This window comes from Carassius carassius, chromosome 11 (genome assembly GCF_963082965.1).
Source record: "Carassius carassius chromosome 11, fCarCar2.1, whole genome shotgun sequence".
Lineage (NCBI taxonomy): Eukaryota > Metazoa > Chordata > Actinopteri > Cypriniformes > Cyprinidae > Carassius > Carassius carassius.
In genome coordinates this window covers 33,674,720-33,699,715 of record NC_081765.1, presented here as the reverse complement: position 1 = coordinate 33,699,715, position 24,996 = coordinate 33,674,720, and the positions used below count along the sequence as shown (strand labels likewise).

The window sequence follows — 24,996 nt, the reverse complement described above, 5'->3', positions numbered from 1 at the left end:
AAAAGTATGGTAACACTTTATTTCATTAGTACACTTTTTCTACAAACAGTAAGTAATTTTGCAACTACATGTCAACTAGTAGTTAGTAGAGTATTAGTAGACTGTCTGCTTAATATTTTCTAACACTCTCTGTAAACTTATTGTCAACTTATACTAACCTTAAACCTACCCTAACAGTCTCCTCTGAGAGTTAGTTGACATGTAGTTACAAAGTTACTTATAGTTAGTAGAATGTCTAAAGTGGACTATCAAAATAAAGTGTAACCAAAAGTATTTATTTATTTTTTAGAAAGAAGTAAAATATCACTACTGAACAAGTTCAGAGCTGATCTCCATTTCTTTATAGATATAATGAGATGCTGTCATCTTGACAATGAGTCTCGGCAGAGATATTGGTTTGAAATTAAGTATTAATAAAGAATACAGAAGTGTAAAAATGCTAAATCTCTTAAAATATTTTAATGTAAAGCAAAATGTACAGCCATTATAACGTTACAGTGTTTATATAATCATACAAATAGTAACTGATATCTTCCTACAATCAGAAAACATAATATCAGTAACACTCAATAAATGTAATTTTCCTTATTTTCATGCAGGTTTGTACCTGCTTATTCTAAAAGCTGGGCAACAGCTAAATCTGTCTGTTGTTGTGATGGTTAAAAAGACACAAACTAAATGATGTCCTTCATGGCTCTGCTAAAAGACGATGGTTTTATCATCCAAACAGGGTCCAGAGATCAGAGCCACGTGATCCAGACCGATCTCTCCGCTCACGGACTTCCCACGCTCGGCCTCAAAGATGATCTGAAGAAACAGTCAACGGTTTTCATTAATAAAGATAATATGCTGGAGAATATTAAAGTAACAAAAGAAGATGTAGTTCAAACAATTAGACTCTTTTCACCATTCAGTCAATTCAATGTGACTCAATTCAATTATTGTAACTTGTTCGAAAAAGTCAATATTTCTACACCCTAATATCTATAAATACAGCACAATATACTGTATTGATGAAGGAATTTTCTGTATTGATTTTATTATTATTATTACAATTTTTTTTTACAGATGTTTTACCTGTATTTAGGATTTTGCACTGCACTGCATTGTGTTTTAGGGTTTAATGGAAATGTCCATTAAATTAATGGATAATGTCTGGGGGGAACATTACCAATACCTTTTTTTAGTTGTAAGTTGTGTGTAAGTAATACCCATGTGAATATATACTTTTTAAAATGTAAATATTAAAGTGATTAAAAACAGCAATATAATTAAAAATACCAATCTTATTAGAATCTTATTACTAATACTATTCTTATTTTTTTGTGTGTGTATGTACATATACACATATGCAAATATATAATTTAATATTACTTTATAACAACAGTATAATTAAATATAAATAAAATAATTTATTTAAAAATAAGTAAAATAATTCATATTCTCCTGTATACACACAAATATATTAATTGTATAATATTAACAGTTTATATTTATCAATTAATGTTTGGTGCTGCTAGTGTAAAAAAAAAAAAAAAAAAAAAAATAATAATAATTTATATATATATATATATATATATATATATATATATATATATCATGTTTTCCAGTACAAGGAAAGTGAGAGGTAAAATGACTTAAGATAATAAATTGTTTCCTGGAGAGAAATGTAAATAAATAAATATTTAGATTTAATGCTTTAAAGAAGAAAAATATTGGGGGAAAAATGCTGTGTTTATTTTATTTACATTATTTTCTCAGCATAAACTGACTTAATTTTTTTTATAAATTATTCAGAACACAAGAATTAAGTAAATGTATCTTGCATCTCAAGTAAACCTATTTTCTTGATTTAAAATGTTTATTCATTTTCCTAGAAAACAAGACTAAAATATGTTTATTTGTTTATTTATTTTTTGCAGTGTGGCTAAAATATTACACACTCTGCAGTTTAAAGAAAACAATCTATTTGCTTCACAGTAAATCTCAGGTCAGGCTGAGTATCTTACAGCCTCTGGAGTGTTTTCTGTCCAGTTAACGGTGATCTTCTCTGACTGCCAGCTCTGCTTGCGAGGGTTTCGTTTCTCCCAGACGGCGACAGCGCTGTTGTCCAGCATCACCCGTAAGATGCCCATGTTCTGCCCCTGAATGCGATAATCAAACGTCAGACAGAAGCTGCTCTGACGCATAAAATCATCCAGCAGCAGCTTCATCCTCGCCTGCTCCTTCCTGTTCCCCACAGGACCGGCGAGGGCCAAGTAATATTCACGTCCTGCAGAACCAAAGACAAAGAGACACTATAAAGATTTCTACATTTATTGGAATTGTTTGTGAATGTTTTTAGACTGTAACAGTATACATATTGTAAATAAATATTGTAACAAACCACTAAATGTTATGCAATGCTTGTGTATACAAAAAAAGGGTAAATATTTATTAAAAATTAAATATTAGTGACAAATGACACAAATAACAAAATGAACAAAATAACTGTAAATAATTACTAATATCAAAGCTATTAATTGTTTAATATCAGTATGCTATTACTATGTACTATTAAATATATGTGTAAATTATATAAATTATAGTACTTTTAATAGTACTTTTAGTATTTAACTTCTATACATTTTTTATCTTTAAGTAGATAAAATAAAATGTTATTTATAAATTAAATAAATGTGAAAAATATTAGATAAATATTAATATCTTTGTATGTATATACAAACATGCTAAATGTTAATTTACTATTATGTGTGTGTGTGTGTGTGTGTGTGTGTGTGTATATATGATATTTTATTTTATTTGAGGTCAATTAATGTGTGTTTTGAGATGTGAAACTGTCACAAGTGTGTCTGTGACTTCTGTTCATTTTTCCTGTTCATTTATTGATGCTCATGTGAGTCTGTACCGTTTTCATGGTATTTGACAGTCCAGTCCAGATCGTCTTCATTATCCTGCACCCATTCACACGCACCGCGATCAAAGTCACAGTCCGTCAGGGATCCTGCTCAAGTATACATACAGCACTTCATCAAATCATCTGAACTCTGGAAGACAAAAGTGTTTGGATATAATAGGAAGGGTTTTCTTACTTTCCCTCAGCGGCGCGGCCTGGATCTCCTTCGGCTCTGAATCTGGACCAAACTCATCTGGAACTACAAACAGAAAAACACACGGGTCATAAAGAGCATTTCCAACATTCGTCTTCAGTCTCTGTCAAACCAAGAGAACAGACAGAAAACAAGCCTGTCTGATCCAAAAACTGCTCCAGCAACAGAAAACTGAGCTGAATTAGATCTGCTTTACTGAAGGAAATGTCAATGCTTGTAGAGCAGTCAAACTTTATTGAGAATAATGTTTTCATGACTCTCTTGAATAAATAAAGCACAATAGCTAAAGTTAATGAGCTTAATTAATGGTTTCATGCTGACCTTATGGGGTTTGGTTTAAAGATGAATTAATGGCAAAAGTTTACTAATTAGGGCTATAAGTTTAGCAAAAATCCCTAAACAGTGTTTGAGGTTAAGAAAAGTCTCTCTCTCTCACACACACACACACACACACACACACCTTTAATAAATAGTTAAAATTAATATTGTAATTATAATTTAATGTTTATTTATTTTGCAATAAATATGTTATTTTACTTAAATTGGAGGTCAGTTTTGCTACAGATTTTGTTCTTACATTGTAAACTATAAAATCGTTCAGGTTCTTTTTATAAATCAGTATTTATTTTAAATAAATAATTAGTATTTGTTATTTTAAATGTATTAACAACTTACGCTTTTAAAACACTTATGATTAACTAAAACTAAAAACATAAAGAAAAAACAATTATGTACACACACAAAAAGATATTGCAATAATACATACAAAGACAATAAGATTATTTAATTAATTTATGACTTCTAAGAAGACTGTTATTTCACTTTAATATTTTAATATTTAATTTTGAAAAATATAGGAAAGTAATATTAATTTAGTTACTTTATTATTTATTATCACAACCATTATTTAATTTTATTTAAATAAGATCAAGGTCAGTTTATATATATAAATATATTACAGTTCTGACTAGCATATAAACGTAGGGAAAGCCCCTACAGGAAAGTGAATATCTGTAGTAAACGAGAAGGATCCTGCGAGTGGACTCTTGTCTGCTCTCTCAGACTCTTCTGTGGGGTTTATTTGAGCAGACATGCAGTCAGACTAATGGAAAAAGAGAGAGCTGATGATGAAAGACTGTCAAACAGCTGTTCTGACGCAGTAATAAAAGGCTCCAGCTCTTTCCGGATATTTCTCCCTCTGGGAAAGAGGTAAAGAGGGGAATTTCCCCCCAGAGCTCTTCTGTGTCTTGGGCTTGTCTCGTCCTGTCTGCTCTCGAACATGATCAGGGACAGAGCGGGATCCTGTCGGGCTTTCTGACTTGACGAGAGATTTAGAGTTTAAAGACCATCTCAGACACAATACCTTTCATGCTAAAACAATGCGTTTATGTTAAATAAAGTTATTTCTTTTATTTTATTTTTTCTGCAGAACTTTTTTGATTGTATACCTTGGGCTTTAAATGCATTTGCTTTTTTTCTTTTTCCTATTCTCGAAGTGTAACAGAATAGCACAGCTAAAGGAAGTGTAAATGTTGCCAAAAATAAAAATACACCGCCCAATAAAACAAACAAAAAAAAGAGTAAACATTTTATTTCAGTAAGTTTCTCATTTTTGTTTGTCTGAAGTACTATAAAATTCTAAACGGAGAGTAACAATATATATATATATATATATATATATATATATAAATAATTTTTTAACCCTTTAACTGTCACCCCGTCCCGAATATGGGACGCCTACGCTAACTTCACTATATTACAATCAAATCTAATCTAATCTTGACAAACTATATTTTGTTGGAAAGATCTAAGACTCCCAAATATATATTTGGAACTATTGTTCCAGCCACCAAAGACAGATTCGCAAATAACCTGCCTGATCTATCTCAACTGCTATTTGTACCCAAAAATACACATGAATTAGACGAAATTACTGACAACATGGGCACTATTTTCTCTAATACATTAGAAGCTGTTGCCCCCATCAAATTGAAAAAGGTTAGAGAAAAACGTACTGTGCCATGGTATAACAGTAATACTCACTCTCTCAAGAAAGTAACTCATAGTCTTGAACGCAAATGGAGAAAAACTAACTTGGAAGTTTTTAAAATTGCATGGAAAAACAGTATGTCCAGCTATAGACAGGCTCTAAAAACTGCTAGGGCAGAGCATATCCACAAACTCATTGAAAATAACCAAAACAATCCAAGGTTTTTATTTAGCACAGTGGCTAAATTAACAAATTACCAGACGCCACCTGATTCAAATATTCCACCAACGTTAAATAGTAATGACTTTATGAATTTCTTCACTGATAAAATAGATAACATTAGAAATACAATAGCAAATGTAGATTCTACAGCGTCTAACACTTCAGTTTCATCCATCGCACCCAAAGATAAACTGCAGTGCTTTACAAATATAGGACAGGAAGAGCTAAATAAACTTATCACTGTATTTAAACCAACAACATGTTTATTAGATCCTGTACCCACTAAATTACTAAAAGAGCTGTTACCTATAGCCGAAGAACCGCTTCTCAATATCATTAACTCGTCGTTATCTTTAGGTCACGTCCCAAAACCATTCAAGCTGGCGGTTATCAAGCCTCTTATTAAGAAACCAAAACTAGATCCTAGTGTACTGGCAAATTATAGGCCTATTTCAAATCTTCCATTTATGTCTAAAATTTTAGAAAAAGTTGTGTCTGCTCAATTGAGCTCCTTCCTGCATAAAAATGATCTGTATGAAGAATTTCAGTCAGGTTTCAGGCCCCACCATAGCACAGAAACTGCACTTGTTAAAATTACAAATGACCTGCTTCTTGCGTCAGATCAAGGCTGCATCTCATTTCTAGTCTTACTTGATCTTAGTGCTGCGTTCGACACCATAGATCATGACATACTCATAGATCGATTACAAAACTATACAGGTATTCAAGGGCAGGCTCTAAGATGGTTTAGATCCTACCTGTCCGATCGCTACCATTTTGTTTACTTAAATGGAGAGTCATCTCATTTATCATCAGTAAAATATGGAGTGCCACAAGGATCCGTCCTAGGTCCCCTTCTATTTTCAATATACATGTTGCCCCTTGGTAATATTATTAGAAAATACGGAATAAGCTTCCACTGTTATGCTGAAACTTCCCAATTATCTAAGCTAACAGAGTGTGTTAAAAATGTAAAAGATTGGATGACAAATAATTTTCTCCAATTAAATTCGGATAAGACAGAGATATTAATTATTGGACCAAAAAACACCACACAGAATCTTGTAGATTACAATCTGCAACTAGACGGATGTACTGTTACTTCCTCTACAGTCAGAAATCTGGGTGTTATATTAGACAGCAATTTGTCTTTTGAAAATCATATTTCCAATGTTACAAAAACCGCATTCTTTCATCTTAGAAACATTGCCAAGCTACGAAACATGTTATCTGTTTCTGATGCAGAAAAGCTAGTTCATGCATTCATGACCTCTAGACTGGACTATTGTAATGCACTTCTAGGTGGTTGTCCTGCTTCGTCAATAAACAAGCTACAGGTAGTCCAAAATGCAGCAGCTAGAGTCCTTACCAGGTCAAGAAAATATGATCATATTACCCCAATTTTACAGTCTCTGCACTGGCTACCTATTAAGTTCCGTATCTGTTACAAAATATCATTACTTACCTATAAGGCCCTAAATGGTTTAGCTCCTGCGTACCTAACTAGCCTTCTACCACGCTACAACCCATCACGCACCCTAAGGTCACAAAACGCTGGACTTTTGGTAGTTCCTAGGATAGCAAAGTCCACTAAAGGAGGTAGAGCTTTTTCACATTTGGCTCCCAAACTCTGGAATAGCCTTCCTGATAATGTTCGGGGTTCAGACACACACTCTCTGTTTAAATCTAGATTAAAAACGCATCTCTTTCGCCAAGCATTCGAATAATGTATCTCTTAAATTGTGAGTGTAGTTGCATCTGCATTTTTATTCTTTAGCTTGGGTTAAACTAATTTTACTTTGTTGGATCAGCAGCTATGCTAATGATGTCTCTATTTTGTTTCTATGTTTTGCCACGGGATTTACATCCCGTGGTAACTAGGATTTACACAAGCTCCAGTCTGGATCCAGAACACCTGAGAAGAGATGATGCTGACCCTCAGAGGACCCCAGATGATGCTAACCTTGAATCAACAAACAGAACTAACAATTATTGCTACATGTGTGACTGCATCCTATAATTACTATTAATTAATAATATTGATAGTTCATCATCTAGCTGACTACGTCTTGTATTATTATTATTATTATTTTTATTTTTCTAAAATCCTGTCAAACGTGCACAAACTACTAGCTACTACTAAATATTGTAGAAACATAATTTTCTGTAAAGTTGCTTTGTAACGATTTGTATTGTAAAAAGCGCTATACAAATAAACTTGAATTGAATTGAATTGAATTGAATATTTTACCAATGTTTTTTGTTAAAAATTATGTAGAAAAAGTAATAGATCAATTTATGACAAGAGTGCACCCTCAAAAATCTAAATTATAACAGGAGTTTTGACCTTTGTTTAAAAAAACAAAGTTGCCTTCGTTGCCTTTTTCTCTATCACATTTTAGAAATCATCAGAAGTTATATATCAACTGAAAACGTAAAATCTCAAAACCCATTTTAAAATCAGACATTGTATTACCATGGTACATCAATATCATGTTACAAAATGTTTTCATGAATTATAAAAATGTAGGTTTGTATCATGCACATTCAAATCACAGTGACAGTTAAGGGTTAAACCAAAATTAAAAATGGAAAATAAAATATTAATATACAGTAGTTTACTTAAATCTAATAAATAAGTTGATAAAAAAAATTAATCGAACCTCATACTTAATGGTCCAAAGTGTTATCAAAATATCATAAAAAAACATTCATGAAAAAATTTATAAATAAATAAAAAATAAAAATAAAAATGTAAATGTAGATTTCTATTCATTATCATCATGGTGATGTGTTCATATGTACTTCACACCTACATCTGTTCCCTTCAGACGAGTTTAATAAGCACTTATTCCAGCAGCACCAGTTATTTCCTCCTGTGCAAAAAAACCCTGACACCATCCTGAAGCGCATGCAACGCTGCTTCCTCTCACAGGGAGATATTAAGAGTGAAATATAGCTGTGGAATGGGAAACTACTCTCAGTGTCTCTGTCTGTACATGTAGTACAGTAGATATTCATATACAGGCTGTATTTGAGCTGCCAGAACAGATGAATGTGGTTCAGTCTCAGCATGCCCCCAATAATAATACAAAAACTTCACAACTACAACAACCTTCGCAAACCTTTGCCACTAACTAAAATAAGTTGAAGCACTAAAATATCCAAAACTAAAATATCAGTGTTGCTATTGTTAGAAACAACTAAAACCTTTAAAAAGAACCATTAACAGAAATAAAGCTGAAATCAAATAAAAAATATTAGAAAAATACTTTTCTATGCAGTGGTACTAAAATGACTTATAATAAGTTACTAAAATATTAACTATTTTCATTAACTGAAATAAAACTTAAAATTAAAATAGGAAAACTAAATCTTGCTTTTTAAACTAACTAACATTTAATGACTAGAATGACTAAAATGGAAACATTACTGTTCATATTGTAAGCTAAAAATTACAAAATTACAAATATTTTATAATTTTTTATTTTTATTATTTTTGTTAACTGAAACAGCTGAAATCAATAAAATAAAAATATTAGATGATAAACTTTAAACTTGAAAAAAACGTGAAAACTTGCCTTTGCAAGTAACTACTGTACAGTTTACTTTGAAACTGAAATAAATTTAAGCTTTGCATAATTGTAATAATAATAATAATAATATTAATTATAATAATGACACAAAAAAGCATACAATTACTTAAACTAAAATTAATACAAAAAAAATTATAATAAAAAAATAAAAAATAAAAACCTTAAATGTCCTTATAAGAAATTAATCTATGCCCTACATTCCTGACTCTCCATAGATTAATTTTGTCATTTCAGTAACAGCGATATCTCACAAATGTATTTCTGTGGTGATCCTCATTTTAGTCTGTTATGCAGCACACCACACCTGTGTGCAGTTATTAATGCCTTGTTCAGTGTGTCCTGCGTGTGTATGAAGAGTATCTCTGTATATCCTGTGCTGTGAGTGGACTCAGCACATTACTCAGTATATGTGCTCTTTAAATAGGACGGAGCGTGTCTACAGTGTAAAGAGGAGTATTTTTAGTGAGTCACTCACAGAAAGCATCTCCTCTGGGGTTCAGCTCCTCGCCCTCCAGCTGGTTTCCTGTGTCATCTTCTTCTTCCTCCTCCTCCTCCTCATCTTCTTCATCATAAAACTTCTCCTCCTCTGGAAACTCGGGCGTCTGCTCCGAAGGGCTGATGTAGACCTCGCTGTCGTAGTCGAAGGGCTGCAGGTGGAGTCGTGGAGATTCGGTCACCGCAGGCTCGGGGATGGTGTTGTCAAACTTGCCGCCCAGAATCCGAGTTTTGGAAGAGAAATCAGGAATAGCTGCAGGATACAGACGATGCAATTAAATGCATGAGAAAGCTAGAAAGAAATCTTTTATGCTGATGTCAGATGATATTCAGAAGTCATACAAATTCAGAAATGCATATATGGAGCTTGATAAATGTTAATTTGATTCATGCACTTGCAACATTATTGCATTATTCATTTAATATGCATAATGTACGCCAATACTATATATGTTGGGATATGCATAAAGCTTCTCCATGCAAAGTGCATCTCTCGTGCATGAAGCCATGCACAAAGGTCCATAATTAAGTTGCATGGTAACACTTTGTCAATATATAAAATTGTTTAAACTTATAGGTTTCATATATATGTTTTTTTTATTTAATATGTATTTCATATATGGAAATTTAATATATGTACATAGCATTGCATATGGGCTACCATTAACCAATATTAATAAGTGCTTAAAAAATATATTGCTCATTGCTAGTTTATGTTAGATAATGCTTGGGCTGCTTGATTGTGATTGTGGTCAATACTGTGATCAAGATTTATTTATTTATTTATTTATTTATTTATTTATTTATTTATTTATTTATTTATTTATTTATTTATTTATTTATTTATTTATTTATTTATTTATTTATTTATTTATTTGTTTGTTTGTTTGTTTGTTTGTTTATTTATTTATTTATTTATTTATTTTTATTTATTTTATTTTATTTTATTTTATTTTATTTTATTTTATTTTATTTTATTTTATTTTATTTTATTTTATTTTATTTTATTTTATTTTTTATATGATTACATGCATTAAATTAACTTTTAAATATAAACTTGTTTTTAACAGTGGGTTTCCATTAACTTTAAATATAATTCAACTGAAGAATAAATGTAAATAAAAAATAATAAATTAGGTAATTTGTTAACAAATGAGACGTTTTTTGTAAAGTGTTACCAGTTGCATTTGCAAAGCATTAAATAAAGCTCTATAGCAGAAGTTTCCTCTAACTGCTGATGTTTTGCATGTCTTTTCGTACCAGAAAACAGCATTTTTAGAAATGACATGTTCAAAGATCAGAACTCAGAGGAAACGTTTTTCTGCATACAGCTGTTAAACGTTTGCTCTGCATCTCTAGACTTTCTCACCATTGAGAAACGCATCTGTATTTCCTTTCTCACCTGCCCAGGATCTGTGATAAAAAGGCTTGACTACAAAAACACAAAGGATTCAGTTCACATGAGTTAAAATAATACTCAGAGGTCAAAGATCAGGAGATTTATTGAGATCTCAGTTAAATTTAAAGGAATAGTTCTCCAAAAAAATGCTGATAATGTCTTCACCCTCAGGCCACCCAAGATTAGGATGAGTTTGTTTCTTCATCCAATTTGGATAAATGTAGCATTGCAACAGTGTCTCATCAATGGATGCTTCCTCCAGTGAAAAAGAGCATCTCCTTTTGTCTCACATCAAAATCCAGCCAAATATTTTTTTAGAGCTGTTTTCGCTTATGAATGCTACCTGATCTGAACAGATTTCTCTCCTGATTCAGATAAGAACACACTTTCACTGAAGGCATCATTATTATGGATTAGACTTGTATTTCAGTTAAAATCGTCTTAATGCTGGATTTTTTTCAGCTTTTATCTTCTCCAGATGTTAACTGATGTAACTGATATATATATATATATATATATATATATATATATATATATATATATATATATAGGTGCATTGTAGCATTTTAATTTTGCAAAGAAATTCACAAATGTAGATTTTATTTTAGATTTATATTCTACAAAAATAATTTCAAGCATCTAAGAATTTAAGGTCTTTAAGATCATGAGAAACATTTGTTCGGTCAGTGTGTCCAAACTCTTCACTAGTGTATATTTATTCCAAAAGCAACAATTTAATCTATAATACTGTAAATTGTGCATGCAATTTCACCGATTCATTGCTTTCGGGTTTGATTCTGTCTCTCACCTGAACAATCAAATCCACTGCCACGGAAACCCTGCTTGCATTTACACTTGTAGGATCCATGAGTGTTGATGCACTCGGCGTGATGACTGCACTTATGTGTATTGGACACACATTCATTAATATCTGAAAAAAATATATTTTGCATGAAATAAATCATGAATCACTCACAAATCATTTTTTTCACATTTCCTGAGCATCTTTCTCATTCTACATTAAAGAGCTCAGATCCATGAACCAAACAGCCAGCTCCAGAAGAATCACAAAATTTTATTTAAAGCAATTATATATTTTTAATGTTTTTACTTTAGAAAAATTAGAAAAAGTAATAAATAAATAGATTAAAAAAATAGAAACAAAATTATAAGTTTATATCTCACAATTATGCATTTATATCTTGCAAATCTGACTTTTCTTTCAAAGAATTGAGAAATAAAGTTCACTCAGAAATTCATAATAATTGTCACAAATAACAAATAATTCAAATGACATGGTAAGCAGTGCACTGCCTTGTCAAATTTTGAAGTAGAAAGACAGAAATAGTATTTTTTTGTAAAATGTGTTTCATTTACAACTTCAAAAAAATGTTTGCTCCCAGAATGTGACTGTCTCACTCTGTTATAGCATTCAGTCAATCACAAAAGCAAGTTATGCTGTTTATTATTACCAACACAGTCGTATTTTCCACTGACGTATTTGAGATCGTAACCCGTTTGGCACTTGCAGTAGTAGCTTCCAAACGTGTTGGTGCACTGACGGTTGAATGGACACTGGTTTTTCCCAGTCACACATTCATCAATGTCTAAAAAACAAAATGAGTTGATTAATCATCTTGACTGTCTGCTTTCATTGATCCAAATTCCCACACCTTATGACCAATGAATATCCTTGATTTATCCACCTGTTCTTCATAACTAGCTAAGAAATTTTTTTAATAAAATACAAAAAATATTATAAACAATACATTCACAAACAAATTCTAGCTGATTAAATATTTTAGAGCAAAGCATAACTAGAAAAAAGATACTGACTATTGATTTGATTATTTTATGACAAGACTTATTTTCATGAATTATCTTGCAGTACTTAATATTTTGCTCTTGTTGTCCAGTATTTGTGTCTTGTTTTCCAGTATAATATATAAACACTCATAAATAATTTACTTGAGAAGATATTAAGTCTTGTTAATTTTTAATAAATAAATAAAATTAAAAATAAACTTTAGAAAAATATAAAATTTTAGAAAAATAAATTTATGCAAAGGGAAAACAAGATGATTTTTCGGAATCAATTTTTCACCCACTTTTTAAAGAAAAAAATATCTGTCAAGGGGATTAGAAAAATTAATATAATCAAAATAATAAAACAAATATATCATTTTTCTTTTTATTTAACTATTAAACTCACTTAATATTGAAGAACAATAAATTGTGGTTCAGGGTCAGGACCAAAAATACATTTAAATCCAAGGGAAACAAAAAGATTTTTCTCGTAAACAAGAAGATTTTTCTCGCCCCCACCCCCCCCCCCCCCAAAAAAAAGAAAAAAGGTAATAAAAAATTAATAAAAATAAATAAATAAATAAATAAAAATCTTTGCAGTGAAATCACATTTTTTAATTCCCTCATATTTGTTGGTTTTCTATGACATGAGATTTAACCCTTCTGCCTCATATTTCAGAGAAAAAGAGCATATTTGTAGTTGTTAAGCCCCTCCTGAAAAAGAGCAATCTTGATAACACCATTTTGAGCAATTTCAGACCAATATCTAATCTTCCTTTTATAGGTAAAATTATAGAAAAGGTCGTTTTTAATCAGCTGAACAAATACTTAAACTCAAATGGATACCTGGACAATTTTCAATCTGGTTTTCGACCGCATCACAGCACAGAGACAGCACTCATTAAGATAATAAATGATATTCGCTTAAATTGTGACTCTGGCAAAATATCGGTGCTGGTATTGCTAGATCTCAGTGCTGCGTTTGACACTGTCGATCATAACATACTACTAGAGAGACTGGAAAACTGGGTCGGGCTTTCTGGGATGGTACTCAAATGGTTCAGGTCATACTTAGAAGGGAGAGGCTATTATGTGAGTCTAGGAGAGCATAAGTCTAAGTGGACGTCCATGACATGCGGAGTCCCACAAGGGTCAATTCTTGCACCACTCTTGTTTAGCCTGTATATGCTTCCACTAAGTCAAATAATGAGAAAGAACCAAATTGCCTATCACAGCTATGCTGATGATACCCAGATTTACCTAGCCTTATCTCCAAATGACTACAGCCCCATTGACTCCCTCTGCCAATACATTGATGAAATTAATAGTTGGATGTGCCAGAACTTTCTTCAGTTAAACAAGGAAAAAACTGAAGTCATTGCATTTGGAAACAAAGATGAAGTGTTAAAGGTGAATGCATACCTTAACTCTAGGGGTCAAACAACTAAAAATCAAGTCAGGAATCTTGGTGTGATTCTGGAGACAGACCTTAGTTTCAATAGTCATGTCAAAGCAGTAACTAAATCTGCATACTATCATTTAAAAAACATTACAAGAATTAGATCTTTTGTTTCCAGCCAAGACTTGGAGAAACTTGTTCATGCCTTCATCACCAGCAGGGTGGACTATTGTAATGGGCTCCTCACCGGCCTTCCCAAAAAGACCATTAGACAGCTGCAGCTCATCGAGAACGCTGCTGCCAGGATTCTGACTAGAACCAGAAAATCTGAGCATATCACACCAGTCCTCAGGTCTTTACACTGGCTTCCAGTTACATTTAGGATTGATTTTAAAGTACTTTTACTCGTATATAAGTCACTAAATGACCTAGGACCGAAATATATTTCAGATATGCTCACTGAATATAAACCTAACAGACCACTCAGATCATTATTATCGAGTCAGTTAGAAACACCAAGGGTTCACACAAAACAAGGGGAGTCCTCCTTTGGTTACTATGCCGCTCGCAGTTGGAATCAGCTTCCAGAAGAGATCAGATGTGCTAAAACACTGGTCACATTTAAATCTAGACTTAAAACTCATCTGTTTAGCTGTGCATTTATTGAATGAGCACTGTGCAATGTCCGAACTGATTGCAATATATATTTCCACTGTTTTTTTTATTTTATTTTATGTAAAATCATTTTCTAACTGTTTTAAATTCATTTTAAATAAGTACAGTTTTAATAATTTTAAAAGTTTTAAAATTGCTTGTTTTATTCTTGTTATTATTTTTCTTCACTATTTTACTTTATTTTATGTAAAGCACTTTGAATTACCATTGTGTACGAAATGTGCTATATAAATAAACTTGCCTTGCCTTGCCTTGCCATATTTCAGTCAATTAGATGTCGAGATCAAGTTATTATTGGTTATTATTGGAGAGCAGTTACAACTTAATCTTAAGAGTGGGTGTCATTGAGCTGTTCTCACCCACGCAGGTCTTCCCATCAGATCCCAGCTCCAGGCCAGGAGACGGACAGAGACAGCGGATCTCGCCCTGCACCTCCCCACAGCCGTACTGACAGTGAGCCAGAGAACAGGTCTTTGAGTCTACAATCAAACACATCCACAAACATTCACATTTATATACAAGAAAAACTCAGATTTAAAGTTTGACTGAATGAACTAATGTACAAAAGATTAAATTAGCCTACATACAATGTTAAATAAAGTCAACTATTAGGTCATTTAGTCTGTGCGTCTTAAGTGATTAAACAGCAATAACTTGCAATGTCAAACCAATGGGCTGTTGAACATGTTCAGTTTGATCATCCATAATACATTGCACTTTTTCCGCATGGAAATAATTGTTATTCAGAATTAAATGTTTTAGCTCTGTTTAATGTTTTAAGTCACCATGATGGTGATTAGTGTTCATTTTAATACATTTATTCAATGAATTGTACATACTTGTTTTGGTGCATCGAAATAATGTCACCTTTTGAGTTTTGCAATTTATTGATACACAAATTAAGCAAACAAATTATTAAGTGTATTTGCATAAGATTTGGATTAATAATATGCAATATTAATACTAATTTAACGTCAGAATGATATCTTATTGAACTTTGATCCACTATAAGAACTTATTTTATGATATGTACATGAATAAATTAGGATTACTAAATTAATGAAACTTATTTTAATGTTTTCTTGAAGCGCAGACCAACTTTAATTATAAAGATGACAACATTGTGACTTTTTTTATTATGAAATGAAAAATATAAACTGTGAGAAATAATCTTGTAAAGTCACAATTTTGAGATTAATGTTTCATTTATATGTTTTCATTTTACGTAAAAGTAAACTTAAATAGTTTAGCAGAAAAGACTCCCAAAAGAAGAAAGTTTAACATCAATAATGTGCAATATTAATACTCTTTATTTACTTCAAAATTGTAGTTTATTCAACTTATGCAATCTTGTATAAATTATAATTACTTTATGGAACCTTTTATTATGTGTGCTGAAAACACAGAACAATAACTTTATTGTTGTGAGGCTGGTTGCATCAAAGTTTTGAGTGTTTACAGTGTTTTTGATAACAATAAATCCAAAATGAAGACACAAAGTTATTGTTTGATAAATATTGAGCTCAGGTAGAGATTTTATTTTTTTATTTTTTGAGTAAATTCTTTTTGGGTGAACTTTTGATTTTGATATTTGATTATATTGAAGCACAGTCACTCACTTGCACAGGAGCCATCAGGCATCAGCATGTATCCGTTTAAGCAGTAGCACATGTAGCTACCAAAGGTGTTCATACAGCGATGTTCACAGGGACGAGGCTTTAGACCACACTCATTCAGATCTGAACCCAGAGACAGAAAGAGATCATTAATAAGCAGAACATTATTTCTTCTGCTGTATATAGCATATGTACTGTGTACAGTCTGGAAATTTACTGAATGCATCAATGACCTACTACTATCAGTCCTTTTTACTGTAAAATAATACTGATAAATACAAAATAAAAAACACACAACAAAATTACTAAAAAAATTACACTTCTTTGTAAAAAAAAACTCAAAATATTAACAAACACTATATAATACCACTGGCACAAACCTTGACTACATGTTTTTCCGGTGTATCCAGGGAAGCACTTGCATTTGTTGGGACCGACACACTCGCCATGTTTGCATCCAAGGTCACACTGAGCTGGTAAAACATTCAACAGTAGAGATATATTAGTAAAGGAAACAGCTCAGGTCAAATCCGCTCACAAAACCACATGTCTGGAAACCAAAGCCAACTGCTGTTCCTCCAGCTTTCCTCTCAAAGTTCAGTGTGGTGTAAAAGCACCAAACCACAGAAAGAATGAACATATCATATAAGTTTGTGGATGGAAAATTCACCCAGTGTTTCTGTGTCTCTAATGACTACTCAATCACTGTATGAACACTTATATAATGATGTTTTTGTGCTATATAAAAAAATGAAAAAAGTTACAAAATTAAGATGATGAGAATAAAGCCATAGCATTATGAGACTGAAGTCATAACAGTTTGAGGTTAAAATTAAAAATCTCTAAAATATGATGATCTTATTCTCATATGGTTACAACTTTTCTTCTTGTAATTTTAACTTTATTCCTAAAATATTATGACTTTAATTTTACAATGACTTTATTTTCATAATCTTAGATTATTTTTATGTGGCACTATATGAATCTTGTACACTTGCATCCTTTTTAGTGAAAAATAAATAAATAAATAATTAAATCCCCAACTTTATTCTCCAAATGTATTCTAACATCCAAAACTTTGTTCTCAAAGTATTACGACTTAGTCTCATTTTGCTATGATTTTATTATATCACTGCTAAAACTTTATTCTGCTCATTTTGATATCATCATCAAAATATTAAGATTTTAATTTCACAGTACGGCGACTTTATTTCCATAAGTGTTACTTGTTTTTCACTATTGTGCTTTAAATATCATATAAGACTTTATTCTTGTAATTTTTATTTTGTCATCAAAATATTACAACTTCACAATGCTATGACTATTCGTGTCATTTTTACTTTATTATCAAAGTATTACAACTTTAATCTCAATGCTACAACTTTATTTTGTAATTTTGATTTAAATCTCAGAATATTACAAGTTCAGTTTCATATAAGACTTTATTCTCATAATAATATAACTTTATTCCTTGTAATTGCAATTTTATTATCAAAATATTACGACTTTAATCTCACAATGTTCAGACTGTATTCTTGTAATTTTGTCATTATACTCAACCTATTACAAGTTTAATCAAAAATAAGACTTTATTTTCATTATACTGTAACTTTGTTCTTGTAATCTTGATTTTATCATTTTACATGGCACTAAAACATCATTGTAGAATTGTTTAATTCTCCTCATTTACCTTCACAGTGCCCTTTGCTGTTTTTCTTCCATCCATAACAGCACTCCAGTCTGCTGCCGTAACGGCAAACACCTGCCGAACTCTGACGCTTTTGTCTTTAAGGAAAACATCAGAAACATGTCAGCTTTTTCACAAAGATGGGGGGATTTAAAAATAAATGCAATTAGATATGATGCAAAAATCACAACATGAAAGCAAAATAATGTTCTGTTTTGTTTTTCATAATACCAAAACATAATACAAAAATTGTGAAAATTACCAAATTCTGAGTTAGCATTACAACATTTTTTTTGTTTTCAGCATGCAGACTGCCATGATTAGTGTATGTCTGGACGTATTAGGTTGTCAGAGGATCCCAGGTTGTTCCAGGTGAAAATGAGCCTAAATTTGAAGGTAAACGCCTCACTTTGGTGACCTGTGACCCTCCTGGACTAATTGCAGCTGTAAAAGCAGCATAAATGTAGAAACACACATGAAGATCCAGCAAGGATTTAAACAGACGTGATGTAGGAACCTCTGCATTTATGACTCTTTAAGTGTTTACCAGATGCCTCTTACAGGAACCCCTAACATTTCCACTATAAGTAAACCTTGTGCTATTCATGGCAATCACACATCAGCAGATGGATCAGGAGCTTCTTTCAAGCAGAGGTGTGTGTTGAGCAATAGTTAGCACTTAAACAGGCTTTCATAGACCTTTTCTACACCTGTAAGCGGGGTCGGCTTTGGGTTTTTGCAATAAGAGATTTTTAAATTTTTAATAAATAAATAAAATGAAATAAATAAGTATGTGACGAGTGGGGCGGCGCCGAGGGACATAGGAGCGAGGCCGGTGGAGTGATTGGAGATGAGCTACACCTGTTCGACCCACCGGTCTCGAGGCCCACGGAGGAGATGGAAGGATATAAAACTGGAGCGACGACAGTGAAGGACGAGAGAGGACCAGGCCTGGGATTTTAGTTGTGTTTTGGTTTTTATTTGTGCGCACCAGTCGTCCGTGAGGGGCTGGTGCGCTGTCTTGTGTTTGTTTTGTAATTAAAGTTTCATTTTGATTGTCCGCCGGTTCCCGCCTCCTTCTTCCTGACGATTAGGAAGTTTAATTCATTACAAAATAAATAGCAAACATTATGATTAAATCCTTTTAAATCAAATAAATAATTATATATACTATATTATATAACTTAATCTTGTCAATGCTCGACTGATCATTTTCATAAAGTAAAACATTTCTTAACTTTGTCTAGCTGCTGCACAAACCCACAAAGTGTTGCTGCTGCAAAAAAAATTTAAAAAATAATAATAATAATTTTTACCTTTTAAACTGAACTACAGGCCTACAAATATTTTACAGCAAAGTTACAATTAATATTCAGTAATATTATTGATTAAACTGCTCTATCACTAGCAGATGAGAACAACATCTGAAGTGAACATTGACACTGTTATTGAACTGAACTGAATCAACATTGAACTGAATTGATCTGAATAATGACATTGTCTTCTATTGCAGCTGAAATTGAATTTGTTCTTACATAACCACTGTTAATTTCCTGTTTATTAATGTAAAGGCTGCTTTGAAACTCTCTGTATAAAGTGCTATAGAATTAAATGTGACTTGACTGACAGACCTTGAAATTTGTGGCTTTGAGTTCATCACTATTATATTTGAAATTGTCTATAAGAAATAATATGAAAACAATTAATAGTGTCTGGCCAATATACCAGCTGCTATTTGCCATTTTTTTTTTTCTAATTATCATATTTTTTTTCTGTTTGGCTTATGTGTCGGAGGACTTTAATTTAATTTTTATTGTTCTTCCATTCTCCATCTTCTTTAGTTTACCGTTTCTGCAATAAAATTATTAAATAGAACTGTTAAACAAAGTAAACGGGATACAAAATGTATTCTAGCTTTTGCTTTTTTTTATTAGTAGTAGTAGATCAGTACTAAACAATAATGTTTTCTAATTTACAGGATTCAGCACAGATACAGATTTATATCGCTTAAACAAATCTATGAACAAATCTATGAACTATTACATAAAAAATATATAAATTAATTCCAGTATGTATTTGTTAAGCATGTTATCTGTACTATTTTTAAATTAAATCGGCCATTCTCATCTCTAAGACACCTGCATCAACCAATAAAAAAACAATATTGGTCGACCACTATACAACTACTAATAATAAGAACTTTAGGCAAATATAGAATTTAAATTTTAAAGTTTGAAAAAAAAAACAATTATGACTCATCCTCCACTACACAAATTATCGTCCAATGAGATGTTCTCTAGAATGAGCAAGCCCCTCCCCCTAATTGATCTGCCTAGCAACAGAAAGTCAACTTAAACCTATAGCAATATATGAAATAGAAACAGAAAAAAGACAAAACTGCTTTCATTAAGTGATCAACATGTTCTCTCTGGTTCCAGATGCTTTTTACTCTGTGTGCTTCTCACGTCGGTCTCTAAATGTGGACCGGGTTCCAGAGGGACGGAGCGAATCAGTGAACCGACTGAAATAAACTCTGTACAGCAGCAAATGGGAGCCAGTCGTGTGAACAGGTGGCCGACGCTCATTACGGCCAAAATTAGCAGCTTATCATTGACCGATCAGCACCTGCAGCTTCACAAACTAACACAACAACAGCCATTTACATGAATAATGCAGACATATTAACAAGCTTGTGCTTCATTTACAGCTACTTTTGTATTTAACATTCGATGATTTGATTCAATAGTTAACAGCCATTGAAGATGAGAATTTATTTTTGCTTAAAACATTAACAAATATCTGCCAATGAGCTAAGAAAAATAATAATGTTTTTAGTTTTAATGAAGTTTATTTTTCTTACCCCATTAAGGGATTTTTTTCTTCTTTTAAGCATAAAAGCTTAATTTTTTTCAGAAATCATGACAATATCTTCTGTTGCTTGTTAATTTTTTGTTCACAGTTTATGCATTTAATATGGTTACAAAAGCATTGAAAATGAAATATTGACCTTTAATAAAAAAAAGGTTGCATTGGTCCCAAATGTTTTTGCACATTAATAACGGTTGCCTTTTAACTTATGAACCGATCTTCTCCATAAAAAAATCTTACATATGATCTCAATTGTTTCTCAGAGAAATCAGTGACAATAGAAGAAGAAAATCCAACTTCTCAGATGTTTCTCTTGAGAAAAGACCTTGGTAATCTCACATGTGTCTCTTCTAGAGATGCAGAAGAAATCTCAACAATTTCTAAAACTAAAGTCTGCAATCAAAACTCAGAGCTCTCAGTATGAGCATTAACATGCTGAAGTTTTCTCCACAACAGAGGCTGTTTGATTTTAATCAGGAGAAGGACACTTGCCTGTAGTCTGCAGATCCTGAGGAGAAATAAAGCAGAAATGACAGAGCGCTGATCCACGTCAAATGTTTCATGATTTAAAACAGCCTTCTTTATTTCTCTGCAGTCTTTCTCTCTTCTGTTTGCTTTCTCTCGTGTGTCTGCAGGATTAAGTCTGCAGCGTCTGTCCTCTCGTCTCACTGAAATTCCAGAAGTCACTGCGTTGAGTGACAGAAGGGCTGGGAGTCTTTTGTGGGGGTGTTTCAGACGTCTACTCTCTGAAACACAATCTTTGACATCTAGATTGACGGACTCACGTCAAACAAAGAAAACCTGGTTTAAGAGAAATTCAGATTGAAAGAAAACACTCTCTTTATTCATGAATGTGAATGAAAAATTGGCCACAGCACAGAGGAAGTTGAATTTACTTTATTGCAATTTAAAGAAAGTTTACACAGTCACAGTATAGAGCATTGGTTCCCAACCTTTTTCAACTCGTGGACCACACAACCAAACACATATGTTTGCGAGGCCCACTGCAAAAAAATGAACTGACCCCGCTATTGTTGGGTTAATAACTTAGTACTAAGTGTTAACTGTCTTTATTTAATGAACTGGCAATGAACAGAAAATAACTCGGGCTGGCACTGCTTGGCACAACAGCTGTTGTTCTGTAGCATATACGGCAAAAATATCTAAGATAAATTGGCGGTTTATTGTTAAACCAATCAGCGAGCTTGAATAGTGGGAGCATAGTAACAGTTTAATATTTAATATTTAAACAATTCAATTTTTTTTCTTATTTAATTATATACAGTACAGACCAAAAGTTTGAAAACATTACTATTTTTAATGTTTTTGAAAGAAGTTTCTTCTGCTCATCAAGCCTGCATTTATTTGATCAAAAATACAGAAAAAAATGTAATATTGTGATATATTGTTACAATTTAAAATAATTGTTTTTAAATTTGTTATACTTTAAATTATCATTTATTTCTGTGATGCAAAGCTGAATTTTTAGGATCATTATCACATGATCCTTTAGAAATCATTCTAATATGATGATTCATTATCAAAGTTGGAAACAGTTCTGCTGCTTAATGTTTAAATGCAGGCTTGATGTGCAGAAGAAACTTCTTTCAAAAACATTAAAAATAGTAATATTTCCAAACTTTTGGTCTGTAATGTATATTAAATGATGTTATTATGTTATGACTTAGACATTTTTACATATATGAACAATATTATTATTTATTTTAATAGTGTATTAATAATAGTGTATTGACTCAGTGTATCTCAGTGTGGAATGAAAACAGCTCCAGTCAAGACTGCTAAGCCCTGCAGAGAGTTGTGCGCTTAGCTGAACGCATCTCAGGGTCTGCTCTCCCCTCTCTGCAGGACATCTACCTCAAACGCTGCAAAGCAGAGCTGTTAAAATCATCAAGGACTCCATCCACCCCAGTAACCATCTTTTCACTTTGCTGCCATATGGTTAGCGCTTCCGTAGCCTGATGGCAAATCCAAGAGACTCAGAAGGAGTTTCTTCCCCCAGGCCATCAGGCTCCTAAACTCGAAACCAGCCTCTTAACATCTTCATATCTCCACTTAATGTTCACTTTATCAGTAAGATCTTCATCATTCACTACCTCACATAGACACATTGACAGTGTCACCCTGTTTGCACATTTGCCTCTTGTACATTCCTGTGTATCTTAATATTTAAGACTACAGTTTACTTTCATGCACATTATTTTGCGTTCTACAGTATAGATCTTTTTTATTTTATTTTTATATTTTTATTGTTTAGTTTTATTTCATTCTTTCATAGCTATATTTATGTATATTTTCATCTGTGTTGTATTCTTTAATAATTGCACTGTCCATGGAGCGGACCTGTCTCACATTTCACTGCTGGTTATATATGCTTTATATAATTGTGTATGTGATAATACTTGAATAGTAAATGGCGGCCCACCTCCAATACCATCGCAACCAACTAGGGGGCTGCGGTCCACATGTTGAAATCCACTGGCATTGTCTTGCAACACAATTTTATGTGCCTATTGAACATGTACCAGTTTTATTTTATCATCACTGGCATACTATTATAGCTTTAATAAATATTGTGTACAAACATATATATATATATATAAACATCTGCTGTGGTGTGCTAGTGAAGTGAGTTTCTCTCTCTGTAGTGGAGCTGGTCTGTGTTTGGGCTTGCTGTGTGCAGCTGGAACACTCTTTGAAGTGCTTCACGTGATTATTAACCCTCAAGTCTGCCAGGTCATTCAAGAAAAGACAATATCCATCATTACAATTTTACACTTCTACAGCCCTGCATCTCCGTGTGAAGAAGGACAAACATCTGTCAGGTCTGACAGAGATCTGACCCTGAGGAGCAGCTCAATAAAGCCACAAACAGTTACACAGCCAACAAATGACAGGCGTGTGTTCTGCTTTAGTGTTCCTCTTGTGTTTCTGTGGCAGAAACAAACCTCAGTCCTCAAGAGGGCGATAGAGTTTCCTTTAGATGAACATAAGATATTAGTTGCATGCCTTTGTTTTAGGCATGTTTCCTTATGCTGAAAGTAAAACAGCTTTCATTTAAAAACCTGTAACCATTTATATTTAGTCTACTTATATGGCGTTTTTAGTATGGCTTGTCATAAAAAATCACCATCAATTGCATAAAAAAAGATCTATATTCTGATGCTCTGTCAAACATCTAATTTTGTGTTTCATTGAAGAAAGAAAAGAAATATGTGGCTGAAATTACTTGATAAATAATTAAAAAAATAAATAAATAAATTGGTTCCAGCTAGCTAATAAGAAAATTAAAATATCTAAAACTAAAACTGAAATAAATTACTGCTATGTGGACATTAAAAAAATATATAATTTAATTAGAATTTTAAAAATAAAATTTAACACAAAATTATTAAACTAAAAGTTAAAATATCACATGAAAAACTAGTTCAATACATTCTATAATAAATAATAAACTATAATAATAAATAAATAAATAAATAAATGATAAACTATAATAAATAAATGGACATTTTAAAACATAATAAAAATGTATAAAAACTTTTGTTTAAAAACAACTAAAAATAAAACAACACAATAAAGAAAACTTGAAGAGGGAAATAAATTAATTAATACATAAAAACAATTCCATATATTAATAAAAATGGTTAAACTTTGTTTTAAGGTCGAATGTTCACTATTAACTACACTTGCCTCCTAATTTTCTGTTTATTAATTAGTAGTTAATACATGTTAATTTAGGTATGAGGTAAGGGATTGAAAGAATAAGGCATTAATATGTGCTTTATAGGAACTAATAAACAGCCAATATGCTAGCAATATTCATGTCAGTTATTAGTGAGAGTTGATCCTTAAAATAAAGTTTTACCATAAAAACTATATTAGTAAGCCTTTTTTTAGTTATCCTAAAATAACAGTTGCTTTAATTGAATTAGTTTCATAATTGATGAATTTTGCAGCATTACAGCTGTTATTTTTCTGTGCATTACTGTGCAGCTCATTTGAAATGATGTGTTTTATTCAAAGGGCTGTATAAATATATATGAGTTAATAAATGGCTGTGTATTTAAGCAGCATCTTGTGAAGTGTATCTGAAACAAGACCACCTGCACCTG

The 24,996-nt window shown here is 32.1% G+C and overlaps 1 protein-coding gene across 1 annotated transcript; it reads right to left on the bottom strand.

Annotated features, from left to right (window-relative positions):
• Positions 1-444: 444 nt before the first annotated feature.
• LOC132153244 (epidermal growth factor-like protein 6) lies at positions 445-21,525 on the bottom strand. The gene is made up of 13 exons (XM_059562629.1): positions 21,356-21,525; positions 17,999-18,093; positions 16,689-16,781; positions 16,312-16,431; positions 15,052-15,171; positions 12,285-12,419; positions 11,621-11,743; positions 10,783-10,845; positions 9,394-9,666; positions 3,093-3,155; positions 2,909-3,004; positions 2,010-2,272; positions 445-807 (listed from the first exon to the last, which is right to left on the bottom strand). The coding sequence occupies exons 1-13, from the start codon at positions 21,424-21,426 to the stop codon at positions 700-702; spliced, it is 1,623 nt and encodes a 540-aa protein (XP_059418612.1). The 5' UTR covers positions 21,427-21,525; the 3' UTR covers positions 445-699.
• Between the last annotated feature and the right edge of the window lie 3,471 nt (positions 21,526-24,996).